General features: G+C 33.3%; 2 protein-coding genes across 5 annotated transcripts in view; both read right to left on the bottom strand.

Moving 5' to 3' along the window:
• Window positions 1–2,967: 2,967 nt before the first annotated feature.
• The window catches only part of Ak2 (Adenylate kinase 2), a 177,488-nt gene continuing 162,095 nt past the window's right edge, over window positions 2,968–18,360 (bottom strand). The window contains exons 1-8 of one of the 4 annotated variants that reach the window (XM_071585477.1): window positions 10,266–10,374; window positions 9,935–10,055; window positions 9,723–9,840; window positions 9,459–9,577; window positions 8,894–9,061; window positions 7,193–7,307; window positions 4,306–4,414; window positions 2,968–3,672 (exon numbers count right to left, since the gene is read on the bottom strand). In XM_071585477.1, coding sequence (XP_071441578.1) covers window positions 4,308–4,414; window positions 7,193–7,307; window positions 8,894–9,061; window positions 9,459–9,577; window positions 9,723–9,840; window positions 9,935–10,055; window positions 10,266–10,348 — 831 coding nt within the window. In that variant the 5' untranslated portion in view covers window positions 10,349–10,374 and the 3' untranslated portion in view covers window positions 2,968–3,672; window positions 4,306–4,307. The other 3 variants (XM_071585479.1, XM_071585480.1, XM_071585478.1) reach the window with 3 other exon arrangements.
• The window catches only part of ACOX1 (acyl-CoA oxidase 1), a 39,773-nt gene continuing 33,510 nt past the window's right edge, over window positions 12,098–18,360 (bottom strand). The window contains exons 12-13 of the mRNA XM_071585475.1: window positions 16,432–16,578; window positions 12,098–15,188 (exon numbers count right to left, since the gene is read on the bottom strand). Coding sequence (XP_071441576.1) covers window positions 14,925–15,188; window positions 16,432–16,578 — 411 coding nt within the window. The 3' untranslated portion in view covers window positions 12,098–14,924. The remainder of the gene's footprint in view (window positions 15,189–16,431; window positions 16,579–18,360) is intronic.

Below are 18,360 nucleotides of genomic sequence, written 5' to 3'. Positions count from 1 at the left end.
TCCGTTTCGATAGTTTTGCAAACAAGCTACGCTGTTTAAATGTGTTGCTAGTGCCTGAATATCCTAAGTGACTTTTTATCTGGTTTTGCCATAGTTCCAATATAGAAGTTCTCGTTTCAAACTTTACAGTCAAAATGTTTGACTGTTCGATTCTAGTAGTCAACTTGCCTTACGTTCACAACATTTTTCAAATTATACTGAGTAAGATCGTCAATACCTACCACATGAATTATTTTTTTGGCATTACACGTTAATAATATGACATATAGCACCTCTATATCATGCTTACGAATACTATTGATAGGAATACAGAAGGTGAGAACACATTTTTCAATTTTATAAAATATTTTAATGACGTTTCTATGGGAACCAAGTTTTCATGTCAAATTTTTGAAGTCCACCTGCAAATTATTTACAAGTTCCAAAACAGAATAATTTTAAAGGTGTAAACGGTTTAGTATCTGTATATAAATCTAATTTTTAATTGGCTTTTCTATTTGCTGGGGATATCCTTAAAGGTGTGCAACAGCAGTGAGAAATTTTTCATGGTAAATACCTACATGGCAATATTCATTTGAAGACCTTAGCAACTGCATAAAGTCAGATCAGAGTGCATTAGACCTAATTAAAAAAATATGTTTACAATATTTTTATTGTAGCAAGATCAGCCATTTTACATTACCTCATAATTTGGCATTCGGTGAATAAATTTATTCACTTCCGTTAAAATAAATTTGACAGACAATCCCAAAACCCTTGTTCACGATTTGCCGGTAAATTAGAGCAAAATGAGGCAGTATAATTTATGAAATTAGCTGATAAGTTTGTTTCCCAAAGGATTTTTTATGGATTTTTCATTTTGGGTTACATTAAATTTTTGTGTTTAGTTGAAGTTTGGATTCTTGACATGAAAAAGATTTAGAAATCACTGATTCAAATAATAGGAAACTAAAGTTCCTTCTGCCCAAACAGCATTGCAATTTAATTTACACATCCAAGTCAAGGAACAAAAATCAAAGACATTCATGTGAAATTTGTTGTCTCAGGCGTAACTTTATGGAATTTGCATAACATATTGAAATGTAATGAAATAATTGACTTTGTAATTCCACACACTTTATTTAAAAACACGACCCAGGTTTCGACGTTGAACGTCATCATGTGGATGAAAGCCATATTTTTCAGAAACAAAAAAATAGTAGACCATTGATAATAATAAATTGTTAACACTGCATTTAGTATAAAAAATTAAAACCTAAATCAGCACATAGGAATTTAAATGTTGGACACTTCAGTTAATGTATGCAACCTATCTCTTTGGAATGTGTGTGGTGAGTTCCTTGTGAAGTAAAATATAACCTGCGCCACAATTAATATTATTATACAAACATGTATGAGATGTTTTATTTTAAAAAACCTGGTTAAAAGGTTTTTGAGCTGTAGCATGTGCTCTATACTTTATCCTGATCTTTCATTACAAATGTTAAATGATTGCAAAACATTTTGAGGGATAATGATACTATATACAAAAATATAAAACATTACCAACATTCTAGGGACTTAAAACAGTGGTTTGGGACTGGTCTGAATTCCCTCCTATCATGAAACGCCATCTGCAACCCTGAAAGTAGAATTTCTTCAAATTTAATTATAATTTTCTTTAATGTTCATTCTTTGGTTTCTTTCAAACACCACCTCTGATTGTTCAATGATGGCCAGTCTCTTGCCCTTCAACTAACCTTTATAATTCAGCTTGCACAAGCCTTTTTGTATTTTCTCACAGTGTTGTAATTTTGTTCATGTAAAATTGATAGTTAATTCACCTGTAATAATAATCATTTTGATTTATTCCACCAAATTTGAATGTTTTTTTTCATTTGGCAGGACCAAATATCAATAAAGTCACAAATGCCACATAGTGACATGTTTCTAACATGATATACTCGAGCAGACAGCGACTCCAATAGTTTTCCGGAATCTGACTTTATTATCAAACTGGCATCGTCCATTTTACCTTCATCGATCATTTGTGTTGGTATTTCATTCAAGTGTGACATCAGTCCGCACATCTCTTTGCTATCGAAGCCTCTAAAAGACCTTTGTCGACCTTCCCTTTTTGCTGATATAAGATTGTGGAACATTGCAGCCAAAGCGCATACTATTTGGGGGAACACAGGAATGTAATAAGGAAAATAAAGGGTAGAGGAAGGAACAAACGATTGCAAACCCTTTCCCACTTGGATTTGAAGAATATGGTGAAGCACATCAGGAGTGACTCTCTCATGGCTCTTTAGGAAAAGATGAGCATTAAAATGAATACGGGGGAACTCAAAGCATAAGGACAGGCTCTCAACATAACATTTGACTAATTAATTAGATCTCACCCAATTAGAAACAATCGGGAAGATCAAAACTAGAAGTTTGAACAGCTAGTAGGAGAACTCAAGTCTAGCAATCAAATCCTATCCACAGCAGTCAAAGGAGTCTCTTCACAATTGCCACCTTCTTTGTAGATTTTTCTTTCAAACCCCTAAGAGAACCTTGCGCCTGAATCAGGGATTATGGTTCATTTTGCCTTTTCATAGATTATAATATTTTTACCATCGTGAAATAAAAACCTTCTGAACTTAACTGAAAACTCAATCACTTCCACATAAAGATGTCTCCAGGCCTGAGGATGAAACTGTTGCTAACAAAACAACTTGCATGACAAATTCCTGGAAGGAGAATGACGCTTCCACAAACATGTATTATATTTTACTTAGTTCATGATTCCCCACTTCATCCAAGATAATCGCAAAGTCTACCGGGTGGAGGCACATTTACTTATCCACAGTTTAGGCCCATAACTGCCCATTTTTAGTGCATTAAATAAATTATAGTTTTCAGGTCCCCATCGAAAGTCAAGGTATTGCATCAGAATTCAAACCTATTACATAATTATAACATCACATAAACACAGTTAAGGATGTTTTAAGTATTTATTAAGAGCTAACTAACAGCATATGGTTAACCTGTACAAACAGCCATGAAAATATTAACAATCACAATAATCCCCTCAAAAGTGGGATACAAGTCACTGATTGAGCACATCAATATCATTTTTACACACATTAAAAAGAAATTGAACAAAATAATAGCAAAATTTCCACCCACGCTTATTGGCACCTTACAAGTTCACAGTGAGAGCCATAAAAAATGACTATCCTGTCTGTTCCTAACCTTTTTTGTTTTCATGGGGTGTTGTATTCATCATATAACTGCTATTACATTTAATTGCTATTGTATTCACTCTTGTAGGAATTCAAACATCAGTTGTGAAAGGTAATTGGAGTGATCAAAAACTAGATGTTTATATTATAATAAAATGATGGAGGAGTTTTTACTTGATATCTCCAGAGGGCGATTACAAATGGCATTATTAAGAATAATCCTTACACATTTCGTCCAAAATACTATTGAGGGTCAACATAAAGTTACCAAAAAAAAACATCAGTAGAGAAAATATACATTTTTATTTCCTGAACACCAATTGACTCAATGCCACCACTGCATGTTGAATTCTGCAAAACCACAAACTAAACTATCCCTTGTCAACTATGTTGACTTAAATTTCTTTTGACCATAGCACACCAAAGAGTCCTAGTCGATATCCCCAATCCACCAATACACCTGCAATAAAAATTACAAAATATTTAGTGACCCTTAAGCTATAAGTGAATTTTCAAAAACATTAAACTATGCAAGTATTTAACTTTTACTGCTGGGGTGACATAGATCAATGATGCAGGAGACACCACAACATCATTGGTATGCCATGGAATTGACAGACGGTGAGACCATAGAGAACAAAGGTAAAGAATTTGAGGGTCTTTCTTCACTTCTAGTGGCATTTATGAAAAACCTTTAAACATTCAATCACAACTGAAGAATCAAAAATTTAAGTTTGACTTTGTGATGTTACTAATTCATCAAATTATTAACACACGACAGTGGAATGTTAAATGAAACAATTAATTATTTTCCTCTCAAAAATAGGAAATCTAATTAATTACTCTGGATAGTTAAATGAGTTTGCTCTCAGCTTGAATCTTCATATGAATATGGGAAATCAGACATCTATAGAAGAAAAAAAGGGGTCAAAAAATGCACATCTTGGATAAATAAATCCAAGGCTTAATGTTTGGATAAATATGATGGTAACTTAAGAAATAATTTGTGGATTGAAATTGACCATACCAATTACCTACTCTGATGAAAGAAATTTTAAATATGATATCACTTCACAGACTAAATATTACCTACCCTTAAATAAACATAACCTTGTCCTTTGTTTTCAACGCAGTAAACTTCTTGACTAGATTATCAAAAACCTCACTTGATGATTTAGAAGCATCAATGGTGTGATGTATTCCTGAAAAATACAATTTATTACAAATTAATACTTAAAACAAAAGTTAAAATATGGAAAACTTGTAAACATTTAACATGTATTTTCCTTCCAATGTAATCAAATAGGGTAATAATTAAACAACTACTTAATGTGCATACATATATACTTATAAAAATATGCATGCATAAATTCAACATTTTATTACATAATTTTTTACACACAGACATCTATTTCATGTTTCATTTCAATTCATATATGCTCCTCAGCACATATTTAAGATTTGCATGGGTTCAAAAGAAATATTGATGAGCATTTGTTGATTTGGATAAGCCATATGACTGGGTAAATTGAAGAAAGTTGTGAAGCTTTTTCAAAACAATATGGAGTGAATGAGCAGTTACCGAATGCATCACGGAGGTTGTCCAAAGAAAACTTTTTTTATTGTTCTGACACCACTACTGAAAAGTCTCAAAATTAAACATACTGCAGAAATTCAAAAATGTAAATTATTGACATTCTCAACTAATAGTAAAGCTTAGAATAATGGTTTCTTAGATCTATATATAACTTATGCAATAGCCCATTTAATAACTAATGGCTAATGAAAGGATGGAGACAAAATTGCCCTTGCTTGATTCTTCTTCTATGTTGACTTCAAACAAGAAGTATTGCAACGCATACCAAATCATTGAAATTCAAACTGTAACTGACTCCAACTAATGAAAAAATTACTTTTGCGATGGAACAAATGACTTAAAACAGTTGTCGAATCTGGGACCAAAAGTGACTGACTAAGCCACCATGGCTGTTTAATGTATACATGGATAAACTTTCTGAGAGATGAAAAAGATAAATGTAATGATTGAAGATGCAAACGAAACCATACTTTTAAATGTTGCGGATGCAGTTTTGCTGGTTGGGAGCCCAAAAGGTTCACAGGAAACCTTGGATAGCTTTAGTGAGACAAAAGGGAGAATGTAATTGAGAGTAAATACACCTATACTTAGAATAGAGTACTCAGATAAGAAGATTTAATGCATGAGAATGCCAACAGAAAGGTTCCCAAAATACAGAAATTACACAGCAAAAAAGTCATTATGACGACAACTCCATTCAAGTAACTGTCATGGCATCTCCCCCACAGCTCTTCGAATTAGCAGAGAGTTGGCTGATATCATCAGGAGTGTGCACATTAAGAAATGAATTTTTGTTTAAGGCATCAATAATGGTTATGCCTAAAATCATACTTCTCCCCACATTTATTACAGGAGTGTTCTAGTAAAATGGGTGAGATAGAGGGAGGGTTAGGAATCTGTGGGTCATGAAAGACTGCTGACTGGTTGCACCATTGTTAATACTGTAATTAATGGCATAAAAGATGCACTCTCATTTCAGTGGGGCACAAACAAGAAAAAAGTTTCCACAGTCCGTGCAAAAGCATGAGTAATTTACAATGGTAAATTTTTTAAAACAAAATATTTCCACTCAGTAAGAAGAGTACACACACTGCTTTCTATCAGTTGTGATACAATACAATCAAGTTGGTTCGATATGTTGCTTGCACCTCTTTCGACATCACAGAAGTGATCACAAAGACATTCAAGTTACATCACAGTAATAACCTTAATAATAACTATCTCAACCACAACATTATTCAATTAAATAATAAATATTATATATACATAAATATAATCAAAATAAATAGTTCTGCATCAAAATAAGTAACTGACTATCAACACTGAAAAAAAATTCAGCATTGAACTCAAACCCATGAAATTTCGCACCTTCACATGAGATGCAGGTGGTTTTTTTAACCATACAATTTGGAAAATAGGTGTCTTATATGCCATCATCAAACATGGCAAATATGAAAGAGGTGTTCTACATAGGCTTGGTCATTTTGAGGGAATAAATGAGAGTTGAATCAGTAAACAGATATAAGAGAGAAGAATGAACAGTTTGAGCGAGGAATGGGTGGATGGAAAAATCTGTGGGTGAATGTTTCCCTGGAGACTCTCAAAATGATGAACAGCAGGAGTATCGTGGCTGGAAGAGCATTTAGGAAGCAATCCATGGATAAGTCAGAAACAGAAGAAGTATGCATGCATGGACAGGATGATATGGAAGAAATTTGCAAGTTTTCTGAAATAAGTGAAAATCGTGCTTTTGACATGTAAGTACAAGACATATTGCAAGTGTGACAGACTTAGATTTTTCCACATGGCTGGGATATGTTTGTGTTGATATTATTACATTAGTGTCATGATCATAAAACACTGGTATTATTCCATCATTATTCTGTAAGCAGTTAGGTAGGTCACTGATGTATATCAGAAAGAGAAGTGGCCCAAGGGTTGAGCCTTGTGGGATGCCTTTTTTAACTTGGTATGCCTCGGATGAATATTTTGACCCATCAACTGATAACACTACTTTCTGAAATTTTCTTTGAAATTCATTTGGTCTCAAGCAAAAATGTTGTCTCCCGACATTTTCAAATAATACAAGAACCATTTTCTCCTCAATGATAGGATGAGAAGCTTATAGGTAAAGCCAGTACAGTCAAACACAGACTTTATTTACATGCTTAATCTATTTGTTCAAATATTACCTTAAAGATAGCATCCACCTTATCTATATCATGATAAGATGAAACAGCAAGTGTAAAGACAGATTAAAGTACTTAGAGAGGTTTAAAAAAATTTATACAGGCAAAAAGTATATACAGGCAAAGAGCATTAATCACGGGTGATATCAATTGGAACAAACTTTAATACGAGGCAACTGAAAGTAATTAATTACCTTTTGCAGCATAAAAATGGACAAGGGGCTCGGTCATCTTGTGATATATTTCCAGCCTTTTCTTCAAAGCATCAGCATTATCATCTTTACGGCGCTCTAATGGTTCACCGGTGAACTGAAAAAACAACAAATGTTAATAAATACCTTACAACATCACATACAGTGTGTCCAAAAAATGCCACATGTATTTGAGTAAGTATTTGGATGGCGAACAGATAATGAAAAGATGAACAGTTCATTTACCAAACCCAACTGAACCACTCATAATACCTCCTAATTTTATCAACAAAATTGTAATAAAAAAATGAATTTAGTAGTTTTATGTTGTCAATATTTACTACACGTCGCTCATTACACACTGATGATTTCAATTTGTAGGCATAATTATTTCCATATTTAAGAAATCTTAGAAAGCATTTAGTTGTCATAATGGGGTATTTTGAAGACTAATTTAACTATCTATTTATGAGCAAATCACTGTCTACCATTAATTTTAAATTAATTGGAAGTAACCTTCTGTCAGCATTATCATATCTACAGAGTAAAATTAAACCGTTGGAAAAGAAAAATATCCTTATTTACTTCGTATCTTTTGGCCATTAATAATGGAAAGATGGCATATTTTTGTGGATCTTAGTCCAAAAATGCTTCAGAATTTGAATAAAAGTCCTTGGCTTTTCTGGGTTTCTTTAACTAGTATTAAATAGTCTACTTTTGATATTTTCACATATTCCATGCTGCTGGAAATCCTATCAAATCATTTAAAATGCACAAAAAAACATTAGTCCAGTTATAATATGTATTGAATGAGACATCTATCACAAGAAGTGTCGAGCATAATATTTTCAACACTATATAAAAACATATGCAATCGGTTTCACTTTAAGGCAACAAGATGCTTATTCTAGCCAAAATGTTACTTTGTTGAGCATATTCATGAACTCCTAAAAATTCTGAGTAATCTATTGCAACCTTACATGAGGTACCAGATAAAAGTAATATGATTATACACTAAATTCATTCTGCCAAAGATGCCACATTTTCACAGGAAATAAGTCACAGGTAATACTTTCGCACAGAGAGAGCAACATTACCTTTAAAATGCAGCATGTGTAACAAAACTGATCATATTCTCATATAAAGTTGAAAATATTCTAAATAGCATCAGTGTTTTTCCGTGATAAAATATATTTTTGCTAATAAATTTCCAATATTAACGATTTCCATTGAAGTTGGATTGATGCTGATCTAATTTTTCAATGAAAATAGATATTGAGAGCATAGGGCCAAATATGCTTAGAGAAGAATGCCAATTATTAGAAAAATAATATCTCTATTAAGTCCAACATGGTAAATTACAACTACTGACCTCCTAATGCATTTGCCAAATGTAAATTTAGATGGCATTACTTTTGAATATGCTACACTCATTTCAGTCAAGGAGCACAGAGCTATGGTTGGATAATATTTGAGTGAACTTAAAAAAAAATTAGAGTGGCATTCAACTCAAAGGCACTGTACAATTTTGTAAGCCAGCTTTGAAATGATCTAATGCTTCTGAAGAAATGGCAGTGGAGATGCTCCAATTTTTCTGAAGAAAGTTTTATGAAATCATATATTAGACAGTAAATTTGGTTTAAAAATGGATCGTCAAGTGTTGAGTGTCAAACTAAAATATCACGCCAAATTGCATTAACTTACATCATCTGTCATTGGCTTTTTTGGAGGATGAAACTCTTCGTGGTATGACCGACCACTTCCTGGGTGAATTAGACGACCAGTTATTCGTCTTAATAGCAATTTATCATCAATTGAAAACTCCATTACTGCATCTAAAGCTGAATTTCGTCTCCGGAGCAAATCATCAAGCTGAAAGTAAAAAACAGAAACTTTAAACTTAGAAATGCACCGTATGCATTGAAAGTTTCCCAGATGCAAGTTCTGAAAAATCATTGTCGTACGATCTAGCCATGGAAACAGTCAAATTGCTGGGATCAAAAATCCCAACAAAAAATACTTTCGGTGGAAAAATTACAAATATTTCAAACAGTTAAATTTAGAGATAAGATAGCATGCTACAAGTTAAAAACGAAAATGAATACATTTTCTATAGTCTGTGTGGTTATATTTACCTGAACACAAAAAAATTCCCTTTGGCTTACACCGAATCACTATTACAACAAATAATGATACAAGCTAATACAAAGTTCAATTATATTACACATTGGAACATCACATTAACAAATAAATAAAAAACATAGTTTACCTTTTCGGCCTGAACTACTGTCCGGGGAAATCCATCCAATATGAATCCATTTTTACACTCTGGTTTATCTAAATTTTTGTCTATAAGATCAACTACTAACTCGTCGCTTGCTAATTTGCCTGTGGAGAGAGAACACATTTCAGACCAAAAACTCTAGGATGCAGTGCTGTATTCCCACAGGTTGCAAGATTAAAAATTGAACACGACTAAATACAGTCAATCATCAACCAAGCATAATAATAAACGACTTTATGCCATACGTACCTTCGCTCAAAATTTTATTCAAATTCTTTCCCAAGTTGGATCCAGATGCTATCTCTGCACGCAGCATGTCTCCGGTAGATAAATGGCAAACATAAAATCTCTGCATGAGCTTAATTGCCTATTTTTGTATACCAAGGTGGTCAATATTTTGATATCAATAAAATGCTTAAAAAATAATCACGTATTACAGGAAATGTAAAGAGCAAAATTACCTGGGTTCCCTTTCCTGAACCCGGCGCACCGAGAAGTATGGTTTTAATTCCCACCTGCTGTTCATCTTCAGGCAAAGGGACTTCCTTCGCTAAAGGAGCTGCAGCTGGGGGCATCGCGATGCTGAACAGAAATTTCTTAGATTATCACGAAGCCAATGGGGCCTGCAAAACGCAATGCACGGCTGTTTCCAATCGCCTTAAATTCGACGTGGACTTTAACCACTTGATATTTTTGAAAAATTTTATTCAATTATAAGTCAACATAATCACGTTAAATTATAGACGCTGCTTAACGATTAATGACAATAAAATATTGTAACATGTAACGAACCCACGGTGTCGCGACCTTGACCGCAAGATGAAATTATAAAATTTTATGCGTTTAATAATTTCGTTAGTTTTTTGTCTCTGCATGTGAAACAGCTACCGTGGTATTTGGCGCTATTTTTAACGGTCACATGCTGACCTTTAAAATATATACGTAGATACAAAGCTTACGAAATTCTTTAAAAATAATAAATTGATTAATTTTAATTGAATAAGTTTAAAGACATTGTTTTATCAAATTTCAGGAAGTGTGGTAGTTTGAATAATGATATTATTATCTTCAATAAAGCATGTACCCTTCATTTCAAGTGTTCATCTTAAATACACAATTATGGTTCAGGAGCAAAGAAGTTATTATAATTTAAAGATTAAATTTTATAAGATATTTATGAATATTTCAGCATTTATTATAACACTGCCTATTTACCAACAATTTCATGAAGGTCAATATAAGGTCAACTTTTCTTTATATATTTGTTTATAACTTGTCAATATTATGATATTGTTTCTGTCCACAAAATAAACCGTTCTACACTGTCCAGCAGTTACCAAGTTTCAAAACGTTTACACGGTCAGATAATTGTTTTGTTCTTCAATTTATACAGGTTATATCTTCGATGCCAAATACAGTCCTTTTCCTTCCTCAAAGATACTACGAATCAGTCCATATAGACGCTTACTCCCACATTTTCCTAAACCTTTTAGCAGTTCCACAGGATATTGTCTACCCCTATGGCCTTATTTGATTTCATCTCTCTTAATGCCCTTTCTATCTCTGGGTTGAGTATGCCTGAGCATAAGCTATCTTCCTCTACGTCTTGTTCCTTTTCTATGTCTAACCTTGTCGGCAATACTGTTCTTTACCATACAGTTCTTCTATATATGCCATCCATCTCTCTTGGATCTTTTCTGTTTCAAATATTACCTTACCCGACTTATCTTCAATTGTTAACACAGATCCTCCCTTTTTACCTGCCAATAATGATTTAACCTTGTTGTATAAGGCGCACCAATTTCACCCTTCCTCTGCAAACATTCCATATCCTCGCACTGCATTTTCCACCATGCTTCTTTTGCTTTATTTTTTACTCTTATCAATTTATTATTTAACTCTTGGTACTTCCTTATGCCTTACTCTGTACTTGCATTCTTCCATTGCCTTCTCTCATCTATCTTTCTAATCATCTCATCCGTGATTCTTGGTTTTCTTGTTCTTTTCCCATTATCAGATCCTATTGTTTCTTTTGTGGCTTTCAATATCCCTTTTTTGATATTTTCCCATTTTTCCTTGATAGTACTCAGCTTTTTTACCTTATTCACGATTTCCTCTACATATAAAGATTATTCCTAATTTACCCTATAAGTAGTACTGAAACCAAATTTTCAGAGTTGGGTATCACAAGTCTTCACAGTCTGTATGGAAATGTTTATGCAGCACGAAAGAAAATCTTAATTCTTTTGCTACAGCTGAAAGCATTCACCATCACAAGGAGTAGACCGAAATTTGGTTTCACCAGACTGCAGGCCTGACAAAACCTTAATGGTCATTTGATGTTCTTCACTTGAAATGTTTTATATAATTTACCCCAAGAGGCCAGATACATTTCCTTGAAAATGTTTAAGAATTAAATCGCTACTTGACTTATACGTAAAACTTTTTATTTAATTGAAGAATACCTAGGGCATGAAAACAAAGACATTTTTCCCGGAGCTTTTATGTAGCATTTAATTTGGCGAGGATTATTACATTAATTGATAATGCACCACAAACGTAGGCATTGTTTAATTATTTTTCATTCCAGTGGTGTTATAATTGAAAAATAAAAGAAACTTAAATTAGCTTGAAGTTTTTATTGCCATACACCTCAAGATTCAATCATTTCCAAGTAAATCAACAATAAAAAAATAACTTTAACCCAAGTTTTCTATAAAAAATAAACAATTCCTCTAACAATTCCACCATTATAATGTGATATACAATACTAAAATCAAGTGATAGTGCTCACATTTAGTGAGAGTGATCAGTGAAAGGTTAAAATATTGCACAAAGTGATCTAAGACAGTCCAACAAAAGATACTGCACATCAAAACACACCAATTCACACAAGGGCTTTTGATAGGTTCCAAATTGCAAAAATAAATCAAGTACAAAATTTCATAAATACCTGTAAGAGAAGAATTCAAATTCTCATTTTTAACAATATATATTTCAAAATTTAGATAACAAAAAAAAGAAATAAAATTTTATCAAAACAATGTTTTGAGTGAACCACAATTTTTAATTTATATTCATTTAATGGCATTCATTTTCTTTTTCACAAGTTCAAAATTGAATATCCAGTCGATTTTTTACATTTTATTACATGGCAATGCATCAAGTATATGCAATCAGATATCACTAAGCACAGAAATAATTGCATCATTTTTGTGGTAAACAAATACAAGAAATTAATGCATTTACTGAAATTTATTATTTCAGTACCAACTTTCATTTATAACTTTAATTAGGTGAATCTATGCAATATGATATGCACTGTATTGCAGTTAAAAAGGTTAAAATGAGAATTTTCATGAAGCATAACAATTTATGAAAATAATGGGATTAATGTAATATAAATGGCAAGAATGGCCTCTTAGTTATTTCATAGATATATCATTAGGCATGTGGCACTTCATGCTCCCCAATAAAATGAATACAAACTTCTATAAAAATGTCCTCAAATTGTACTCATAGCCTTTCTAATAAAGCTACGGTTCAGAAAAATGAAGCTATTCTATAACCAATTTCAGAGTAAATATGTTAAGTAGAGGAACTCCCCAGCATGCTAGAATTTAATATAATCAATTACTTAAAAGAGTACTGTACGTGTATTCATTAGTACTTCCATGACAGACTTTATGATCAACTACATAGAGTTAACTAATATTTCAACAAATGGCTACCTATGATTAAATAAGATTTTTATCAATGGCCATCTAAAGTGGCTACCTACATAACAAACCCAGACAGTATATATTTAAAACAATATGATTCAAGGAAAATGTGATGAAAGTTCAAACATGAAAGTAGAATAGCAGGGACATAGGTTTACGATAATTATGATTTTTGGGATAAAAGAATAAAAAAGAGCAGAGAAAGATATAAGACTTCATAGAAGGAATAGGAACTAGTTAACAATGCTAAAGAGCCAACCTATTTTTAGAAACACTAATAACATTTTATGGTAAGAGAGAATAAACATTATTAATTAATTTCCACTATATTTTTAGAGACAATTAAGTATATTTAACAAAGATAAACGACATCCAAATTGTTGTAAAAATGCATTTCATTTCATAAATTTCTTCTGGCAACCATGAATTTTTCCCTCATCATTTTCACAAAATTCATACTCATTCAAGTATTACTATATACAAAAAATGTGAATTCATATTTACTTAAACATATTTCATATAATTTCAATTCATGGATTATTTGATTTCATTTTATTTATACTGTGGCACCCCCTCCATGCTCAGTTAGAGATTGAAGAATAAGGAGATTACTCTATCAATACCTACCCCAACAAGAACAATGGAGGAGGTCCATAGCATAGGTAGGTACTGATTAAATGCTAACATTTTTGGACGGCACATATAAATTTGAGCTTTTTAAGTATATATCATAGCACGAGGCTTGTGATTCCAAATCGCCTACCAGCCTCAAAATTTAAAGCACATTGTTTAATTTTAGGAACCACTTCCCTTCACCTTTGAGGTACCTAAATAGAGCATTGTAATCATAATATGTCAGTCCTTCCAAGGATTTAAAGCTTGTTATAGATTCATGAAAAGGCATTTGAAACTCATCCAAGAACAAGAAGAAAAATTAACAGAGTTGAAACTTGGATGAAGGCTTTGAGCCATAATGCCTTTCAAAACCTTAATGAACACTATATAAGGAGGTATCACAGTTAATCTGAAGTAAATGAAAAAAAAATAATATAAATAATTTCGTTTTTCTTGATGAATCCACTAAAGTTAAACAACTATTTTAAAAGTAATCTAAATATTGTACTCTGTTCATGAAAATACTAAAACTCCATGTTACTGCTCCAGGAACTGACCACACAATGTTTCAGGGCTAAATGCCCATGGCGATTCTATATTCTACATTGTGGATACGTGGTCCCCCAATGAGATACCAATCACAATACTTGAAAGGTTAAATCACCAATTAATAAAACACTGTAAATGACTACATGATTATAAACAGCCTTCCAGGATATTCATTATGGATAATTTTTTATTCTTCCTTGAGAAGCTCAGTTTTACTTGTTTTACGATCAGCTCCCAGTCATCTAATGTTACAGTCGAGAAAAGTTGCCTGCAGTGTCTCTAATGCCCTGTTGACTTTATGGAAATGATTTGAAAGGGAGATGAAAAGGGAGAAATAGTTTTCTCACTCACATGGAAATATAACAGCTAAATAGGGATGAATTTGAAATCCAAAGGCTATAAAAATATTATTATTCCATTCACAAACATTTGTGATGTTTCACGACTGCATCGTTCACGATTATGGCCGACGTTTATGAATGAAAAAAAAATTTTTGGGAGACATTACGGACATGGCCCATTAACACTTGGAACACCGCTTCACCGGTAGCATTACATTACTCCATCACAGGTTAGCTCTTAGGAGTGGTTTTAAGTACTTGTTGAAGGATTCTTCATCCACTGGCTGGGAATTCAAAGGGCTTTTCTGAGCTTCAGCAAACAAGCGTTCATACACCTGGCCATCCCATGCTCCAAGTGCTGAGCCTAATACCATGTCGTGCAAGTCAAAGCCATCAACAAGACCAACAGCTTGAGGGCGGATGGCCTGCAGCAACCAAACTTGCCGCTCTCTCAAATACTCAACATCGGAAGGTGACAGGCTTGTGAACTGAAAAAAAAAACAAAAATTATGCAATCAGTACTACCCAAAAAGATGATACATAAAACAAATCACTTTGCTCAAAAATCTATTCAGAAAAATCTTTTAATTTCCTTTTAACCCATTAGACACTAAAGGAATCTTTCTTAGGATTCTGCACAGGAAATTTGGCCAGCTAGATCAAACCCATCACGGGGAAATAGACAATATTTCAAATTACAATATTCAATAGGAAAGTAGAAGTCTTCCTCCAAATTAGCACAAATATATCAATAGACAAAATTTAGAATAAACTTGAAAAACAGATGTAAATGACCCCCTATTTCTTTGCTTATCAGGCAAAATAGATGATACAACACGTGCAATATCGACCATGTGTCCCCATTTAGTGGCTGAATTCTTGGAAGGGCAGAAGCATGGATTATGCAGAACATATGCCTAAACGTTCATTTAGAGCTTCACCAGGTGCTTTAGCCTTGGCTTGAAGTGCCGTTACCATTTGCACTCACAGCTTCCTGAATATGTGTGGATATGTGTTTAGGGAAAATCTCCACATTGCCTTGATGAAACTGATGATTCTTCACCCCAACTTAAGAATTTGACCGGGTTCAATTATTGTTATTTGCCCTCATCTAATATCCCTAATTTTTAGGGGATGGTAGGTGGAGGAATTAAAAAAAAAATAACATAGCTGGTCATATATCACTGACCTTCTGTCCTTGATCTTTACTGAATTTTTTAAATATTTTTTTCCACTCCCGTATCATCCTGGTTTTACAGTATATTATCAGGCAATGACCTTGTGGTTGGTGAAATCTAATTTGTGATCTGGGGCTGCATGATTTTTCCTTTAGCTGCCTTTGATTTTTAGGGATTTTAATTTTTTTTGTATTCGCCTTCAATGCTAGACTAAGTTTCACAGAGATTGTGATAGCAAATTTGATGGAGATTAAAACTTGTTATATAAGCTTCTACTTGTATTAATTGCTGCACTTCTCTGTGCTAATGTTATCCTGTACATGCAAAGTACATATATGAGGGTTATATTTTTAGTTGGTCCATTTGGCCATAAAAAAATATACTCGCTAGAAAAAGTTTATATCGCCAGTTTTAGTTTCCTACAAACCTACTTCACTTTGAGTGATTGGCAGCCATATCCTCAAAATCTGCTTGAAGTAGCAAATTTATAGACAAATTGAGATATTAAAAGTGAAATGAATGAAATATTTTCATACACTCAAAGTAATCTTACCATTAGAAAGTCGCCAACTTTTATAAGTATCCAAAAAACAGCATACAATTCACAAAGGTGATCCATAGTCTGTTGCAGTGGAACAGAAAAATTGCTATCTCTAACGGTTTCAGCAAAGCGTTCGACAATGAATGCTCGACAGTGTGCCTGAAAATATAAATAATATGTATGGTTAATGGCAATAATTAAAATGTAAACAACTAATGTTATGCAATATAAAAGTGAATGATTCAAAATAATTTGTGATACCACCATACCAATGGATTACTTTAGATGCTATCAATTCACTAAATGATATTCTGCCAACTTTTAATTGTCCAAGTACCAATCTCTAGATATCAGCAGTCTCCCAAGCAGTGAATTTAAAAGCTATTAAGTGTTTGTTTTAATGATTCATATCAGTATGAAGAATTTCATTTAGTTATTATGGAATACTATTTTATTTATCACAGTCAAATTAATAAATATACCTGCATTATCCTGGATCCTCCAAAATAAGGCTATCTGAAGAAATTTTAAAAACAACTGGGAGTAAAAAAATGTGGACTTGAATAATGACACTTTTTCAGATTCATTGACAATTAATTTATCATTACTTTCCCTGAGCACATTACGTACTTTTGTTGTCTGGAACACATGTGAACTATTTGAATATGACGACTTAATTTTTTAGTATTAATCCATAAACAGCCCTTTTGGCATTAAAATCAATTTTTGAACAAGAAAATAACAACAAAGATAAATTCAAAAACCCAAGCCCTTGGAGGAGGTAAACCCACTTAAGCGGGAATTCAACCTGAGACCTCCGGGTTGGCAGGCAGGGATGACAAATATGTATATTTAACTAGAGGGTACTCACAAGTTCTTGTCAATGTTAATATGAGATTACAGCCAAATATGAATCATTTCAGCTCAAAATATGAACCATTTTTGAAGATAAGCTGTTGCAACAAGATAGGGGCAAGGCCTTATTAGGAGAATATGCACATGGAACAAGACCATATCATATCTCTACCCAAATCTATTACCTTAACCATTATTGAAGAACCGAAATGAGTGGAAATATGGGGTACACACATAGGCAAACAACAGGTGTTGAAGTAAAATAATTTATTACATTCTAAGACCAAGAAAACAACATAACCAAAGACTAGAATGGCAAAGGTATTATGCTATATTCTAAACTTCCTTTCAAACTATGAGTGGGCCAATTTTTAGTCACTCATTGGGACTTACACAAGTCGATGAATTTATAACACTCTCCCATTTCCTTCTTCTTGTAAACACAGCTGGTTTGAATGACCATCAACCCTCCAAATATAACCTGGCAGATTTCCTCCATGGTTTGCCAAATAATTCCTTTTTTGAGTCTATAACATGTCTCAGTCCCTCTCCATCTTCTTATTTTCTCCTACTTTTTGCAGTTCTCTCAGCTTTTCTTCATCCTTTCCAAGTTTCTTCTTAGCAAATTCCATTTCTTCTCTCCTAACCTCAACTACCTTCTGTCTCTTTACCACTTCCTCAGCATGTCTCCTTTGCTCATCTCAAGGAGGTCCTGGTAATGCTTGACACACAGCTATAGATCAAGGTTCTTTTGTGATAGGGACATTTTCTGGCAGACAAATTTAGAACTGTCTCCATGATCACTACAGCATTTGGAGTGCTTTTTCATGTTTGCTTTGTCTTATGTGAGAGTCATCACCAAGGACAAGAGGAATAATTAATTTATTCCAGATATTGCTACAATGCCTCAAAATTCTTCAAAGTCATCCTCTCAGTGTCGACACACTTGCCAGCGGCTTTTCCATGACTTGAAGGCTCCCTGGTAGGCGGAAGGTCCTTCAGGGTACACATACAAGCTTCTTTGACAGCACTTAGGGTACCATGCTGGTGTCTATTGAGAGAGGATTTCACTTCTGGGAAGAGGAA

The sequence above is a fragment of the Hetaerina americana genome, unplaced genomic scaffold, assembly GCF_022747635.1.
Source record: "Hetaerina americana unplaced genomic scaffold, ioHetAmer1.1.p SCAF_2, whole genome shotgun sequence".
NCBI lineage: Eukaryota > Metazoa > Arthropoda > Insecta > Odonata > Calopterygidae > Hetaerina > Hetaerina americana.
The sequence above is the reverse complement of the archived record's forward strand: the minus strand, read 5'-3'. Positions and strand labels throughout refer to the sequence as shown.